Here is an 18,370-nt window from a genome sequence, read left to right on the forward strand (position 1 = left end):
TTACTAATACCAAGGATAGGCCTTAATTTGTATTGGATGTCCCTTAATGTATGTTTGGAGCACAGTACTGCATAAAAATTAATCGTGGATTATGGAAAAAAACAAGAGGGGAATCTAAGCATTCCAAATTTGGTGCTATACAAGGATGTTTAAACTAGGTGAACTCATAACAGAACTGTGGAACGTCTCTGCAGAACAGGTGAGGATATTGTGATATGTGGAAAACTGTGACAAGTACGAGGGTCAGCATAGTAAGTTATATTTGAAGGCATCAGGGAATAACTGCCGTGGCACTAGAGGTAGTTGTTGAGGTTAAAAACTGAAGGGAAAGACAGAGGAATGCATACCACAAATGACAGTGGATTCTGGGTGCTCATGGCACTGTAAATCTGTTGCTCACACAGATAGACACATTGTCAACAGGAGGCAGAGTTTCTGTTTCGCATGTCTGTGGTTACAGGGACTGGCTGTTACAGCAGTGGGGCAACCAAGGTGGACCACTCCCTGACAAGCTAAGGCTCTGCTGACGTTTGCTTCTGGCTGGTGCTTGCAGAGTGTAATTTTTGTTACTAACAGAAACTTTATAGCAAATTATTGGGTTGTTTTTCCTGCCTCATTCCTGACGAGAACCAAAAATGGTCTCATAAATGTGTGTATGTGTGACCTCTGCTAGATCATTCCAATACATCTAGAGTAACATACAATTATCTCATTTGACATTGTGTTACACATTCAGTGCACTCATACTCTACCTGCCACTAAATTTTCTGTGGATGACATTGCATGAATTATTGCTGGCATTGGTTTGCTGATCTTGATGAGAATAAGTCACTGAACTGTTGACAATAGCTATTTTCTCTACCAACCTATTCTTAATTAACCTCTCTCCCATGATACTATGATCTATTCCTGAGGATACCACCCATGAATGTATGTTCTGATGCTTTTGAGTATTTATTTCTGATCTACCTTACAATGTTGTGTGTGTGTGTGTGTGTGTGTGTGTGTTGAGGGAACTCACCGCATTTGAGAGACAGTGGCCTTATCAGGTTGAGTAGTCGTGGGCTGCGCAGCAGCAGGTGTCTGGCGAAGTGCGCTGGCAGAGGTGGCGGCAGCGGCGGAGGTGGTGGTGGTTCTGGTTGTGGTACTCAGCTCCGTAACGACTGGTGCGCTGCACATACAGAGAGAGGCAGGGTGTGAGCTGGCTGGCGTTTCCTCGTGGGGATGTGGGGGTGCCTCCCTATGGCCAGCACTGCTGAGGGACCATCCACACACTGGCAACTATATGGACGACATGTGCCACATATGGGGACAGGGCTCCCGTCAATACAAATGAATGACCAGTAAGCTAGTAACTATCAGCTGCACCACCCGAGCTTCCCACGGCAGTCGCCGAACACGATACAACATGTAGTTCAAAACAAAGTGCAGCCAGAAGGTACATACATTTGCAAAAACTCAATTACAGAATTACTGGAGAGGTCAGCTCAGGTATTATCACCATCAAATCTATACCAACGGCCTGAATTCCACTCCACCTAAGTTGTATGCACCCACATAATGTTACAGTCTTACAGTCCCTCCGATCTCTTTTCAGTACGGGCATTTCACTCTACAAAATGGTTACTACGAGACACTACTTGAAGAAATTCATCTGTAATACTGAGTCCACAATCAGACTAATGTCACGATAATGTAAATATCACGAAACCTGGTATAATCAGGTGACAGTCTACAACACTTGTAAACTCAAGTTTATTGCAATAAATGACATTCCAGAAACTTAAGTTTCAACTTTAAATTACATGACTAAGACATTTGTATTACAATTAAGCAACTATTGTCTCTTAAGTAAGTATGAAAGATCTTAAATATCATTTTGGCCACATGTAAGCATGTGTGTGCAAATGTTGAAATGACATAGCATAAAGTTTTGTGTTAGATGATTCAAACCCAGCAAGTAATAGGATTGTTAACTAAGGGCAATAATACATTACATATCCAAATATAGCTAGATGCGAATCTGAAATGTTGAGAAAGTATTTTGTACCTTCACTGGGATTTGAATCCAGCACCTATCATTGTTTTCTAACCACAAATACACATTAAACATCAGCTTAGACTAGCTGTAGCGCGATTTGCATATGTCTGAAACGGAAATAACTTAATGGAAACTTCTGTGTGGAGTGGAAATCTGCCTGCATGCATCATCGTTGTTGACTGCACACAAGAAAATGTTTATTATCGAATTCCTTTTTGCCAGTTGCTACGAGTGACATGTCTTAACTTGAAATGATGGCCCGAAAAGTTTTGTGTGACAGTTGAAATCAACACCACCCATCATTGTTGAAAAGACACGTAGAGGCGATAAAAATAAAAATTACTTTTCTCCTTTGGTTTGATGAGCACATATTACTATTTCAAATGACACAATGAAATTATTTGCAGACAACCACAAATACAACGGATGCTAACTACTATGGACATACCCCTGGGAACAATTTCTTAGCACAAAAGACCTTTGTCACACCAGATGCATATTGTTACATTCTGAGGACTCATTAGCCTCTGATTGTACATTTTTTTCTAAGGACCAAACATTTTCATTTTATCAAGTTAAGGCCCAATGGCTCAAATGTCCACCCAACCATCCTGGTTTACATTTTCCTTTTTTTTCCTAAACTGATCAATGCAAATGCTGTGGCCTTTCCCTTGAAATGCCACTATCTATTTCCTTTCCCACATTTGAGTGCTGTAGATTCTGCTTCGTCTCTTATGGTCTTGCAGTCGATAGGACGTTTAACACTAAATTACTTCTTTCTTTCTTCCGCAATATTTGCTATTGAATTAAAGTGTTGCATGATGGTTAACTGGTCACATTTCATGACGTTTGCCAGTAATCAATTGGGCCATACTGGTAAACCACCACATCAAGACAAACCAACTCAAAATTAGAAAATTATTTTCCGATTTGATTTGTTCAGCGCACTTACCACATACACGCACAAAATACTTTGTGCACCATTTTCAAAGGCTTAAACAACAATCTTCATGACCATCAAGAGTACAACATTCAGTAAGTCACTCCAAGAATAATTTATAACTTCCAATAAAAAATTATGGCTGATAACTAAACTTATTGCAACCTGTATGAGAACATGTAAAACAAAATCTCTATGATCTTATGCATGAATCTACTTGTTTCAGTAAAATTATGGGTGGCCCTTTTAGGCAATATGCATCAATGTAGTACGCCACATAGAAAAAATTATGGACTTTCTCACGCAATTGCACGATACTTTTTTAGGCCTCCTTTTACCACCTGGAATTTATCTGGAGGGATTATCTGTGCTACGTAAGCTACGTTTACTGAAGACAAGTCTCGTCTTTGCAATGACCGGTTGTGTTAATAGTAACAGAAGAAACTACAATAATGAATGACCTCTTCAAAAAAACATTATATTGGATAAACAAAGCTGCTTAGTACCACCTCAAAGTAAAAAATAAATTTCTTCAGAAATTATAACAAAAGGAATCCACTTTGAGAATAACAATGGACCCATTCTCAGAACAGCAACTGCGTATGATTGACTTACTTATAAATCAAATGCATCTCTTCTCTCAGTAAAATTATATGCCTTAGCACAAAAATAAAGAAATAGAAAATAATTAACTTTCCTTGACACAATACCACACTACTGCAGCTATTAATACAACAAAGGTACCAGGAGAACGTTCTGGAAGTTTGATTGATACTTGTCACCGAGTTTTGTTCTATGATCTAGTGTTGGTGCAACCTAAACTCTTAGAAGATGACAGCTGCTCAGGTGGGAGAAACATTTCCTGCAAAAATTTCCATAGGCTACAATAATTCCAGTAAGGCAGCTGACAATTATGTGATTTTATTTCATCAATTACAAAATCAAGTCGAAAGTACACATTAGGTAGGTAAGGCCACTAGTGAAAGTTGATTATTGGTAAACAAGGAAAAGAATGTTTTGTAAAGGCTGTAATTAACCTCCAGGAAAAGGAAACGCTCATCCAGTGAGGAGCATCCTCCGCTATCAACAAAACAATGGCACTGGACTAAAAGTTTGATGGTCTGTTAAAATGGCTCTAGCTTCATATGATTAAGCTCTGTGTTCGAGTCACTGATCAGCCGAACACTAAACAACTATGAAAAGACCCTCTTAGCTTCTGATGAGTTCAGTTAAACAACATAGTCCGACAATTAGAAGCTCACCATCAACCTTTCCTATACCAGAAATTTTATTTCATTACTGAACCAATGATCATGTCGATTATGTAGAGTGCTGTATCTGTCGTATGTAGAGTCTTTTATCTGTAATGGAAATTCTTTGGTAACGTATACATATTTCAGTTATGTGAACTTTTGGAACAAAGTTTAAATTAAGCTTGTTAATGTAAATAACTACTGGAATGATTATTATGTAATGCACTGTAAATGACTTGGTCCATAGTTAGGGAATGCAGGGTTGAATGTAAAAAATGTGGGGAATCCCTGCAGCTACAGAAGTAGCCTGGCAGAATGGAAAAGGTGTCGTTCACGCAAGCGGCAACTTGTCCCTTGCGACGGCTAAGGAGTCTGGCTTGAGCAGTGCTGTGGTTAATATCTCGCTAGCAGTAGCGGAACATTGTGGCTCATTCTTGCAGTTTTGAGGCAGAGGAGCTAAGAGTGTTACTTATGCACCTTTGATTCTGCATTTGGTGATACCATGTATAATGGCACGGTTTTCGGCCCTGCAAAAATATAATTCAGAAGACCTATAACAGGGCGAGGCCAACAGTACTGCCATGACTACATCGCCGCCATGTTAACAGCCACTGCAAATCACGCCACCAGTGCCACCAGCCTTCCACCAAAATGTTTATATTTGGCACTCTGTAAATGGACCAGGTATTTGCGAAATTTGGTTGATTTTCATAATAATCGTGGTATTGCTAAAAGCTCTGTCTTGCACCTGTGATTATCCCAAATCACAAACCTCACCAGGAATCCTATCCTAGTGAATTTAATTCCGAGTGTGCTAATTTATCATGAAAAGACTATTCAGAAATAGTTGTGATTACTTTCTGATGTGTGGAGTTGTGTTTAAAGTTCAGTTTTATAGTTTGAGAAATACTACACTGCCAGTGTGGTTTTCAATCTATCTGCAATCATTTTCTTAAATAATTTGCCTTACTTAAAAAAGTACCAGTAAATAGTAAAGTTGTTAGTTAAAAGAATAATAATATTGAATAGAAGTAAAAAAGATTATTAATTATGCACTTTGATCAGAATTACAAAGCTCTATCACTGTTCATTTTATGAGTAGGTGTTTGAACTTGAATATAAAATTTTTTTGGCATTTGCACAGTCAACCATATTTTGAGAAGGTTAAAAGACTGCTTTTCAAAGCACACTTGTTATTTGAAGAGTTATAGTTTGTTGTGCTTCACTTAATGAATAATTATTCATGACAATACTCACAATTTCCCATACACACTTGAGTAGTTTTGTTAATGAGCATGGTTCATCAAACCATTAAAGTTTAATAGCCCTCATGTGCTAGGCCAGTTGGTTAATGAAGCAAAGCAAAGGTCCCTCCAGAGCCACTGTAGTTAGATTTGCTTTCTGTTTAATTGCTTCAAACTGAGCTCAAGAAAGAAATATTTACTGTGTTTGCTATTTTAATGCAAGCTGGTTCATGTAATGGCATAGAGAAACTCTACTAAGCAATGATGTTATAGAGTATGATCATAATAAACCCCGATTTAAATCAGAATCATTTCATGCTCTGCGCTGTTCAGTAATGCTATTAGTATCATGTGTGTTGGTGACCAGTTGTATTAACTGCTGCATCTAGTTCATTCAAGGTACATCGTCTTCACTTCCAAGTTAGTACTACATTTATCTGCAAGGTTAGGTTACTGTGTTCTAGTGCGAACAGATGTCAAGTAAGAGTTTAGTAGATGTTAAGCAAAGTTAGGTTAGCCCTAGCACTGCCTTGAGCTTTATTACATTGTTTGACAAAAATTCCTAATTAGGCTGGCGACATATTAATACGTAATATTAAACTTGTTTTTGTGCTGGGGAAAATCTGTTCCTCACCCACCTGTTTAGTGTTGGTTATACTCTGCTGGAGTGTTTTGGAAGTGAATCCCAGTCAAACAGATTGTTTGTTCTGTTCCCATTAGGTTATCTCACGGTCACAACTTTCTCAAAAATTCCTCATAGAGGTTTAATGTAATCACTGACTGCCATTTATGGTGGTCGGTGTTACCATTACAAGCACTCCCTTTGGAGGAGCCCTCCTGCACCATTCCACCACATGATGGCTGACTTGCTGCTAGTACATTTGTATGGCTGCTTCGGTATCTTGGCATTTTCAGCTCTTAAGGAGGGAGGCAGAGCTTTAGTTGGTAAAGACATTTCCAGCTGGAGTACATCACAACCAGACACACATTATAGAATCAGATATTGGATTTTAAGGTGTACCCAGGACCAGATGTACAGTCAGATCACAATTTAGTTATGACAATGAGTGAAGTAAATTTTAAGAGAGTTGTTACGTGAATTCAGTGTGTAAATAAATAGGATACTGAAGTACACAGGAATGGAATGTGAATTTTAACTTCTATGAGGCTCTAGATAATCTGATATTGAATGGCGATCAAACGAATTTTCAAGTTCGTCTATATAATCGATGAGAGACAATTCATAACAACAGACAGCCAGAAAAAGACATCCAAACACTACAGAAGTGACCAAGCGCTGGTAAGTGTGATAGCTTACGCACAATGAGCCAAACAGCTCATGAATCCAACTTACTGACAAAAATAACAATATCCAGAAGAATGGAAGACAAAGCTTATGATCTGTTTGAGGATGCTAAATTTGGAGTAATGGATCCAGGGAGGACAACTTGACCTTCAACCTTATAGTGGCAGGAATGTGTGAGAAAAATCAAGAGATATTTATTGGATTTGTAGATCTTTACCTGACATTTGACAGCATGAAACAGTGAATTTTTTTTTCTCTAAAAGGTACGTATATGGTACAGCAGATAACATAGAATATGAGCAATAATCAACAAGAATTGGTACTCTGAATCAAAGATGATTAAAGATAAAGATGCAGGTAGTCTCCACAAATGTTCAGATGAACACTGAAGAATCATTGGTGGAATTGAAGAAACTTCCAGGAATTTAATTAAAACTGAAGGTGAAAACGATTTTGTTTAATAAAATTCACTGGTGATATTTCTGTGTTCACTGAAAGTCTGAATGAATCACCAGAGTTGATGAATGTAAGAAATAGTTGAATGAACACTAAATCAGGATTAATGAATGGAAGAAAGAGGAAAGTATTGCTGAGTAGCAGAAATAACATTGGTGGCAATGTTTACATCGGAATTAAGGACCACGCAGTAGACTGCTTGTAGTGACTATTACACATGAAGCTAATTTACACTGAGGGACAGAGCGTGGTTGTCACAAGGAGTAATGTTGCATGGGAAAGCAGGAGATTCCTTGTAAAACAAAGTTACTAATACCAAGGATAGGCCTTAATTTGTATTGGATGTCCCTTAATGTATGTTTGGAGCACAGTACTGCATAAAAATTAATCGTGGATTATGGAAAAAAACAAGAGGGGAATCTAAGCATTCCAAATTTGGTGCTATACAAGGATGTTTAAACTAGGTGAACTCATAACAGAACTGTGGAACGTCTCTGCAGAACAGGTGAGGATATTGTGATATGTGGAAAACTGTGACAAGTACGAGGGTCAGCATAGTAAGTTATATTTGAAGGCATCAGGGAATAACTGCCGTGGCACTAGAGGTAGTTGTTGAGGTTAAAAACTGAAGGGAAAGACAGAGGAATGCATACCACAAATGACAGTGGATTCTGGGTGCTCATGGCACTGTAAATCTGTTGCTCACACAGATAGACACATTGTCAACAGGAGGCAGAGTTTCTGTTTCGCATGTCTGTGGTTACAGGGACTGGCTGTTACAGCAGTGAGGCAACCAAGGTGGACCACTCCCTGACAAGCTAAGGCTCTGCTGACGTTTGCTTCTGGCTGGTGCTTGCAGAGTGTAATTTTTGTTACTAACAGAAACTTTATAGCAAATTATTGGGTTGTTTTTCCTGCCTCATTCCTGACGAGAACCAAAAATGGTCTCATAAATGTGTGTATGTGTGACCTCTGCTAGATCATTCCAATACATCTAGAGTAACATACAATTATCTCATTTGACATTGTGTTACACATTCAGTGCACTCATACTCTACCTGCCACTAAATTTTCTGTGGATGACATTGCATGAATTATTGCTGGCATTGGTTTGCTGATCTTGATGAGAATAAGTCACTGAACTGTTGACAATAGCTATTTTCTCTACCAACCTATTCTTAATTAACCTCTCTCCCATGATACTATGATCTATTCCTGAGGATACCACCCATGAATGTATGTTCTGATGCTTTTGAGTATTTATTTCTGATCTACCTTACAATGTTGTGTGTGTGTGTGTGTGTGTGTGTGTGTTGAGGGAACTCACCGCATTTGAGAGACAGTGGCCTTATCAGGTTGAGTAGTCGTGGGCTGCGCAGCAGCAGGTGTCTGGCGAAGTGCGCTGGCAGAGGTGGCGGCAGCGGCGGAGGTGGTGGTGGTTCTGGTTGTGGTACTCAGCTCCGTAACGACTGGTGCGCTGCACATACAGAGAGAGGCAGGGTGTGAGCTGGCTGGTGTTTCCTCGTGGGGATGTGGGGGTGCCTCCCTATGGCCAGCACTGCTGAGGGACCATCCACACACTGGCAACTATATGGACGACATGTGCCACATATGGGGACAGGGCTCCCGTCAATACAAATGAATGACCAGTAAGCTAGTAACTATCAGCTGCACCACCCGAGCTTCCCACGGCAGTCGCCGAACACGATACAACATGTAGTTCAAAACAAAGTGCAGCCAGAAGGTACATACATTTGCAAAAACTCAATTACAGAATTACTGGAGAGGTCAGCTCAGGTATTATCACCATCAAATCTATACCAACGGCCTGAATTCCACTCCACCTAAGTTGTATGCACCCACATAATGTTACAGTCTTACAGTCCCTCCGATCTCTTTTCAGTACGGGCATTTCACTCTACAAAATGGTTACTACGAGACACTACTTGAAGAAATTCATCTGTAATACTGAGTCCACAATCAGACTAATGTCACGATAATGTAAATATCACGAAACCTGGTATAATCAGGTGACAGTCTACAACACTTGTAAACTCAAGTTTATTGCAATAAATGACATTCCAGAAACTTAAGTTTCAACTTTAAATTACATGACTAAGACATTTGTATTACAATTAAGCAACTATTGTCTCTTAAGTAAGTATGAAAGATCTTAAATATCATTTTGGCCACATGTAAGCATGTGTGTGCAAATGTTGAAATGACATAGCATAAAGTTTTGTGTTAGATGATTCAAACCCAGCAAGTAATAGGATTGTTAACTAAGGGCAATAATACATTACATATCCAAATATAGCTAGATGCGAATCTGAAATGTTGAGAAAGTATTTTGTACCTTCACTGGGATTTGAATCCAGCACCTATCATTGTTTTCTAACCACAAATACACATTAAACATCTGCTTAGACTAGCTGTAGCGCGATTTGCATATGTCTGAAACGGAAATAACTTAATGGAAACTTCTGTGTGGAGTGGAAATCTGCCTGCATGCATCATCGTTGTTGACTGCACACAAGAAAATGTTTATTATCGAATTCCTTTTTGCCAGTTGCTACGAGTGACATGTCTTAACTTGAAATGATGGCCCGAAAAGTTTTGTGTGACAGTTGAAATCAACACCACCCATCATTGTTGAAAAGACACGTAGAGGCGATAAAAATAAAAATTACTTTTCTCCTTTGGTTTGATGAGCACATATTACTATTTCAAATGACACAATGAAATTATTTGCAGACAACCACAAATACAACGGATGCTAACTACTATGGACATATCCCTGGGAACAATTTCTTAGCACAAAAGACCTTTGTCACACCAGATGCATATTGTTACATTCTGAGGACTCATTAGCCTCTGATTGTACATTTTTTTCTAAGGACCAAACATTTTCATTTTATCAAGTTAAGGCCCAATGGCTCAAATGTCCACCCAACCATCCTGGTTTACATTTTCCTTTCTTTTTTTTAAACTGATCAATGCAAATGCTGTGGCCTTTCCCTTGAAATGCCACTATCTATTTCCTTTCCCACATTTGAGTGCTGTAGATTCTGCTTCGTCTCTTATGGTCTTGCAGTCGATAGGACGTTTAACACTAAATTACTTCTTTCTTTCTTCCGCAATATTTGCTATTGAATTAAAGTGTTGCATGATGGTTAACTGGTCACATTTCATGACGTTTGCCAGTAATCAATTGGGCCATACTGGTAAACCACCACATCAAGACAAACCAACTCAAAATTAGAAAATTATTTTCCGATTTGATTTGTTCAGCGCACTTACCACATACACGCACAAAATACTTTGTGCACCATTTTCAAAGGCTTAAACAACAATCTTCATGACCATCAAGAGTACAACATTCAGTAAGTCACTCCAAGAATAATTTATAACTTCCAATAAAAAATTATGGCTGATAACTAAACTTATTGCAACCTGTATGAGAACATGTAAAACAAAATCTCTATGATCTTATGCATGAATCTACTTGTTTCAGTAAAATTATGGGTGGCCCTTTTAGGCAATATGCATCAATGTAGTACGCCACATAGAAAAAATTATGGACTTTCTCACGCAATTGCACGATACTTTTTTTAGGCCTCCTTTTACCACCTGGAATTTATCTGGAGGGATTATCTGTGCTACGTAAGCTACGTTTACTGAAGACAAGTCTCGTCTTTGCAATGACCGGTTGTGTTAATAGTAACAGAAGAAACTACAATAATGAATGACCTCTTCAAAAAAACATTATATTGGATAAACAAAGCTGCTTAGTACCACCTCAAAGTAAAAAATAAATTTCTTCAGAAATTATAACAAAAGGAATCCACTTTGAGAATAACAATGGACCCATTCTCAGAACAGCAACTGCGTATGATTGACTTACTTATAAATCAAATGCATCTCTTCTCTCAGTAAAATTATATGCCTTAGCACAAAAATAAAGAAATAGAAAATAATTAACTTTCCTTGACACAATACCACACTACTGCAGCTATTAATACAACAAAGGTACCAGGAGAACGTTCTGGAAGTTTGATTGATACTTGTCACCGAGTTTTGTTCTATGATCTAGTGTTGGTGCAACCTAAACTCTTAGAAGATGACAGCTGCTCAGGTGGGAGAAACATTTCCTGCAAAAATTTCCATAGGCTACAATAATTCCAGTAAGGCAGCTGACAATTATGTGATTTTATTTCATCGATTACAAAATCAAGTCGAAAGTACACATTAGGTAGGTAAGGCCACTAGTGAAAGTTGATTATTGGTAAACAAGGAAAAGAATGTTTTGTAAAGGCTGTAATTAACCTCCAGGAAAAGGAAACGCTCATCCAGTGAGGAGCATCCTCCGCTATCAACAAAACAATGGCACTGGACTAAAAGTTTGATGGTCTGTTAAAATGGCTCTAGCTTCATATGATTAAGCTCTGTGTTCGAGTCACTGATCAGCCGAACACTAAACAACTATGAAAAGACCCTCTTAGCTTCTGCTGAGTTCAGTTAAACAACATAGTCCGACAATTAGAAGCTCACCATCAACCTTTCCTATACCAGAAATTTTATTTCATTACTGAACCAATGATCATGTCGATTATGTAGAGTGCTGTATCTGTCGTATGTAGAGTCTTTTATCTGTAATGGAAATTCTTTGGTAACGTATACATATTTCAGTTATGTGAACTTTTGGAACAAAGTTTAAATTAAGCTTGTTAATGTAAATAACTACTGGAATGATTATTATGTAATGCACTGTAAATGACTTGGTCCATAGTTAGGGAATGCAGGGTTGAATGTAAAAAATGTGGGGAATCCCTGCAGCTACAGAAGTAGCCTGGCAGAATGGAAAAGGTGTCGTTCACGCAAGCGGCAACTTGTCCCTTGCGACGGCTAAGGAGTCTGGCTTGAGCAGTGCTGTGGTTAATATCTCGCTAGCAGTAGCGGAACATTGTGGCTCATTCTTGCAGTTTTGAGGCAGAGGAGCTAAGAGTGTTACTTATGCACCTTTGATTCTGCATTTGGTGATACCATGTATAATGGCACGGTTTTCGGCCCTGCAAAAATATAATTCAGAAGACCTATAACAGGGCGAGGCCAACAGTACTGCCATGACTACATCGCCGCCATGTTAACAGCCACTGCAAATCACGCCACCAGTGCCACCAGCCTTCCACCAAAATGTTTATATTTGGCACTCTGTAAATGGACCAGGTATTTGCGAAATTTGGTTGATTTTCATAATAATCGTGGTATTGCTAAAAGCTCTGTCTTGCACCTGTGATTATCCCAAATCACAAACCTCACCAGGAATCCTATCCTAGTGAATTTAATTCCGAGTGTGCTAATTTATCATGAAAAGACTATTCAGAAATAGTTGTGATTACTTTCTGATGTGTGGAGTTGTGTTTAAAGTTCAGTTTTATAGTTTGAGAAATACTACACTGCCAGTGTGGTTTTCAATCTATCTGCAATCATTTTCTTAAATAATTTGCCTTACTTAAAAAAGTACCAGTAAATAGTAAAGTTGTTAGTTAAAAGAATAATAATATTGAATAGAAGTAAAAAAGATTATTAATTATGCACTTTGATCAGAATTACAAAGCTCTATCACTGTTCATTTTATGAGTAGGTGTTTGAACTTGAATATAAAATTTTTTTGGCATTTGCACAGTCAACCATATTTTGAGAAGGTTAAAAGACTGCTTTTCAAAGCACACTTGTTATTTGAAGAGTTATAGTTTGTTGTGCTTCACTTAATGAATAATTATTCATGACAATACTCACAATTTCCCATACACACTTGAGTAGTTTTGTTAATGAGCATGGTTCATCAAACCATTAAAGTTTAATAGCCCTCATGTGCTAGGCCAGTTGGTTAATGAAGCAAAGCAAAGGTCCCTCCAGAGCCACTGTAGTTAGATTTGCTTTCTGTTTAATTGCTTCAAACTGAGCTCAAGAAAGAAATATTTACTGTGTTTGCTATTTTAATGCAAGCTGGTTCATGTAATGGCATAGAGAAACTCTACTAAGCAATGATGTTATAGAGTATGATCATAATAAACCCCGATTTAAATCAGAATCATTTCATGCTCTGCGCTGTTCAGTAATGCTATTAGTATCATGTGTGTTGGTGACCAGTTGTATTAACTGCTGCATCTAGTTCATTCAAGGTACATCGTCTTCACTTCCAAGTTAGTACTACATTTATCTGCAAGGTTAGGTTACTGTGTTCTAGTGCGAACAGATGTCAAGTAAGAGTTTAGTAGATGTTAAGCAAAGTTAGGTTAGCCCTAGCACTGCCTTGAGCTTTATTACATTGTTTGACAAAAATTCCTAATTAGGCTGGCGACATATTAATACGTAATATTAAACTTGTTTTTGTGCTGGGGAAAATCTGTTCCTCACCCACCTGTTTAGTGTTAGTTATACTCTGCTGGAGTGTTTTGGAAGTGAATCCCAGTCAAACAGATTGTTTGTTCTGTTCCCATTAGGTTATCTCACGGTCACAACTTTCTCAAAAATTCCTCATAGAGGTTTAATGTAATCACTGACTGCCATTTATGGTGGTCGGTGTTACCATTACAAGCACTCCCTTTGGAGGAGCCCTCCTGCACCATTCCACCACATGATGGCTGACTTGCTGCTAGTACATTTGTATGGCTGCTTCGGTATCTTGGCATTTTCAGCTCTTAAGGAGGGAGGCAGAGCTTTAGTTGGTAAAGACATTTCCAGCTGGAGTACATCACAACCAGACACATATTATAGAATCAGATATTGGATTTTATGGTGTACCCAGGACCAGATGTACAGTCAGATCACAATTTAGTTATGACAATGAGTGAAGTAAATTTTAAGAGAGTTGTTACGTGAATTCAGTGTGTAAATAAATAGGATACTGAAGTACACAGGAATGGAATGTGAATTTTAACTTCTATGAGGCTCTAGATAATCTGATATTGAATGGCGATCAAACGAATTTTCAAGTTCGTCTATATAATCGATGAGAGACAATTCATAACAACAGACAGCCAGAAAAAGACATCCAAACACTACAGAAGTGACCAAGCGCTGGTAAGTGTGATAGCTTACGCACAATGAGCCAAACAGCTCATGAATCCAACTTACTGACAAAAATAACAATATCCAGAAGAATGGAAGACAAAGCTTATGATCTGTTTGAGGATGCTAAATTTGGAGTAATGGATCCAGGGAGGACAACTTGACCTTCAACCTTATAGTGGCAGGAATGTGTGAGAAAAATCAAGAGATATTTATTGGATTTGTAGATCTTTACCTGACATTTGACAGCATGAAACAGTGAATTTTTTTTTCTCTAAAAGGTATGTATATGGTACAGCAGATAACATAGAATATGAACCATAATCAACAAGAATTGGTACTCTGAATCAAAGATGATTAAAGATAAAGATGCAGGTAGTCTCCACAAATGTTCAGATGAACACTGAAGAATCATTGGTGGAATTGAAGAAACTTCCAGGAATTTAATTAAAACTGAAGGTGAAAACGATTTTGTTTAATAAAATTCACTGGTGATATTTCTGTGTTCACTGAAAGTCTGAATGAATCACCAGAGTTGATGAATGTAAGAAATAGTTGAATGAACACTAAATCAGGATTAATGAATGGAAGAAAGAGGAAAGTATTGCTGAGTAGCAGAAATAACATTGGTGGCAATGTTTACATCGGAATTAAGGACCACGCAGTAGACTGCTTGTAGTGACTATTACACATGAAGCTAATTTACACTGAGGGACAGAGCGTGGTTGTCACAAGGAGTAATGTTGCATGGGAAAGCAGGAGATTCCTTGTAAAACAAAGTTACTAATACCAAGGATAGGCCTTAATTTGTATTGGATGTCCCTTAATGTATGTTTGGAGCACAGTACTGCATAAAAATTAATCGTGGATTATGGAAAAAAACAAGAGGGGAATCTAAGCATTCCAAATTTGGTGCTATACAAGGATGTTTAAACTAGGTGAACTCATAACAGAACTGTGGAACGTCTCTGCAGAACAGGTGAGGATATTGTGATATGTGGAAAACTGTGACAAGTACGAGGGTCAGCATAGTAAGTTATATTTGAAGGCATCAGGGAATAACTGCCGTGGCACTAGAGGTAGTTGTTGAGGTTAAAAACTGAAGGGAAAGACAGACGAATGCATGCCACAAATGACAGTGGATTCTGGGTGCTCATGGCACTGTAAATCTGTTGCTCACACAGATAGACACATTGTCAACAGGAGGCAGAGTTTCTGTTTCGCATGTCTGTGGTTACAGGGACTGGCTGTTACAGCAGTGGGGCAACCAAGGTGGACCACTCCCTGACAAGCTAAGGCTCTGCTGACGTTTGCTTCTGGCTGGTGCTTGCAGAGTGTAATTTTTGTTACTAACAGAAACTTTATAGCAAATTATTGGGTTGTTTTTCCTGCCTCATTCCTGACGAGAACCAAAAATGGTCTCATAAATGTGTGTATGTGTGACCTCTGCTAGATCATTCCAATACATCTAGAGTAACACACAATTATCTCATTTGACATTGTGTTACACATTCAGTGCACTCATACTCTACCTGCCACTAAATTTTCTGTGGATGACATTGCATGAATTATTGCTGGCATTGGTTTGCTGATCTTGATGAGAATAAGTCACTGAACTGTTGACAATAGCTATTTTCTCTACCAACCTATTCTTAATTAACCTCTCTCCCATGATACTATGATCTATTCCTGAGGATACCACCCATGAATGTATGTTCTGATGCTTTTGAGTATTTATTTCTGATCTACCTTACAATGTTGTGTGTGTGTGTGTGTGTGTGTGTGTGTGTGTGTGTTGAGGGAACTCACCGCATTTGAGAGACAGTGGCCTTATCAGGTTGAGTAGTCGTGGGCTGCGCAGCAGCAGGTGTCTGGCGAAGTGCGCTGGCAGAGGTGGCGGCAGCGGCGGAGGTGGTGGTGGTTCTGGTTGTGGTACTCAGCTCCGTAACGACTGGTGCGCTGCACATACAGAGAGAGGCAGGGTGTGAGCTGGCTGGTGTTTCCTCGTGGGGATGTGGGGGTGCCTCCCTATGGCCAGCACTGCTGAGGGACCATCCACACACTGGCAACTATATGGACGACATGTGCCACATATGGGGACAGGGCTCCCGTCAAAACAAATGAATGACCAGTAAGCTAGTAACTATCAGCTGCACCACCCGAGCTTCCCACGGCAGTCGCCGAACACGATACAACATGTAGTTCAAAACAAAGTGCAGCCAGAAGGTACATACATTTGCAAAAACTCAATTACAGAATTACTGGAGAGGTCAGCTCAGGTATTATCACCATCAAATCTATACCAACGGCCTGAATTCCACTCCACCTACGTTGTATGCACCCACATAATGTTACAGTCTTACAGTCCCTCCGATCTCCTTTCAGTACGGGCATTTCACTCTACAAAATGGTTACTACGAGACACTACTTGAAGAAATTCATCTGTAATACTGAGTCCACAATCAGACTAATGTCACGATAATGTATATATCACGAAGCCTGGTATAATCAGGTGACAGTCTACAACACTTGTAAACTCAAGTTTATTGCAATAATTGACATTCCAGAAACTTAAGTTTCAACTTTAAATTACATGACTAAGACATTTGTATTACAATTAAGCAACTATTGTCTCTTAAGTAAGTATGAAAGATCTTAAATATCATTTTGGCCACATGTAAGCATGTGTGTGCAAATGTTGAAATGACATAGCATAAAGTCTTGTGTTAGATGATTCAAACCCAGCAAGTAATAGGATTGTTAACTAAGGGCAATAATACATTACATATCCAAATATAGCTAGATGCGAATCTGAAATGTTGAGAAAGTATTTTGTACCTTCACTGGGATTTGAATCCAGCACCTATCATTGTTTTCTAACCACAAATACACATTAAACATCTGCTTAGACTAGCTGTAGCGCGATTTGCATATGTCTGAAACGGAAATAACTTAATGGAAACTTCTGTGTGGAGTGGAAATCTGCCTGCATGCATCATCGTTGTTGACTGCACACAAGAAAATGTTTATTATCGAATTCCTTTTTGCCAGTTGCTACGAGTGACATGTCTTAACTTGAAATGATGGCCCGAAAAGTTTTGTGTGACAGTTGAAATCAACACCACCCATCATTGTTGAAAAGACACGTAGAGGCGATAAAAATAAAAATTACTTTTCTCCTTTGGTTTGATGAGCACATATTACTATTTCAAATGACACAATGAAATTATTTGCAGACAACCACAAATACAACGGATGCTAACTACTATGGACATATCCCTGGGAACAATTTCTTAGCACAAAAGACCTTTGTCACACCAGATGCATATTGTTACATTCTGAGGACTCATTAGCCTCTGAGTGTACATTTTTCTCTAAGGACCAAACATTTTCATTTTATCAAGTTAAGGCCCAATGGCTCAAATGTCCAACCAACCATCCTGGTTTACATTTTCCTTTTTTTTTTTTAAACTGATCAATGCAAATGCTGTGGCCTTTCCCTTGAAATGCCACTATCTATTTCCTTTCCCACATTTGAGTGCTGTAGATTCTGCTTCGTCTCTTATGGTCTTGCAGTCGATAGGACGTTTAACACTAAATTACTTCTTTCTTTCTTCCGCAATATTTGCTATTGAATTAAAGTGTTGCATGATGGTTAACTGGTCACATTTCATGACGTTTGCCAGTAATCAATTGGGCTATACTGGTAAACCACCACATCAAGACAAACCAACTCAAAATTAGAAAATTATTTTCCGATTTGATTTGTTCAGCGCACTTACCACATACACGCACAAAATACTTTGTGCACCATTTTCAAAGGCTTAAACAACAATCTTCATGACCATCAAGAGTACAACATTCAGTAAGTCACTCCAAGAATAATTTATAACTTCCAATAAAAAATTATGGCTGATAACTAAACTTATTGCAACCTGTATGAGAACATGTAAAACAAAATCTCTATGATCTTATGCATGAATCTACTTGTTTCAGTAAAATTATGGGTGGCCCTTTTAGGCAATATGCATCAATGTAGTACGCCACATAGAAAAA

The 18,370-nt window shown here is 38.5% G+C and overlaps 1 protein-coding gene across 1 annotated transcript in view; it reads right to left on the minus strand.

The window, feature by feature from the left end:
• The window catches only part of LOC124741120 (mucin-2-like), a 261,502-nt gene that overhangs the window by 149,329 nt on the left and 93,803 nt on the right, over positions 1-18,370 (minus strand). Inside the window, exons 10-12 of the mRNA XM_047248654.1 lie at positions 16,124-16,273; positions 8,568-8,717; positions 1,022-1,171 (exon numbers count right to left, since the gene is read on the minus strand). Coding sequence (XP_047104610.1) covers positions 1,022-1,171; positions 8,568-8,717; positions 16,124-16,273 — 450 coding nt within the window. The remainder of the gene's footprint in view (positions 1-1,021; positions 1,172-8,567; positions 8,718-16,123; positions 16,274-18,370) is intronic.

This window comes from Schistocerca piceifrons, unplaced genomic scaffold, assembly GCF_021461385.2.
Source record: "Schistocerca piceifrons isolate TAMUIC-IGC-003096 unplaced genomic scaffold, iqSchPice1.1 HiC_scaffold_1870, whole genome shotgun sequence".
Lineage (NCBI taxonomy): Eukaryota > Metazoa > Arthropoda > Insecta > Orthoptera > Acrididae > Schistocerca > Schistocerca piceifrons.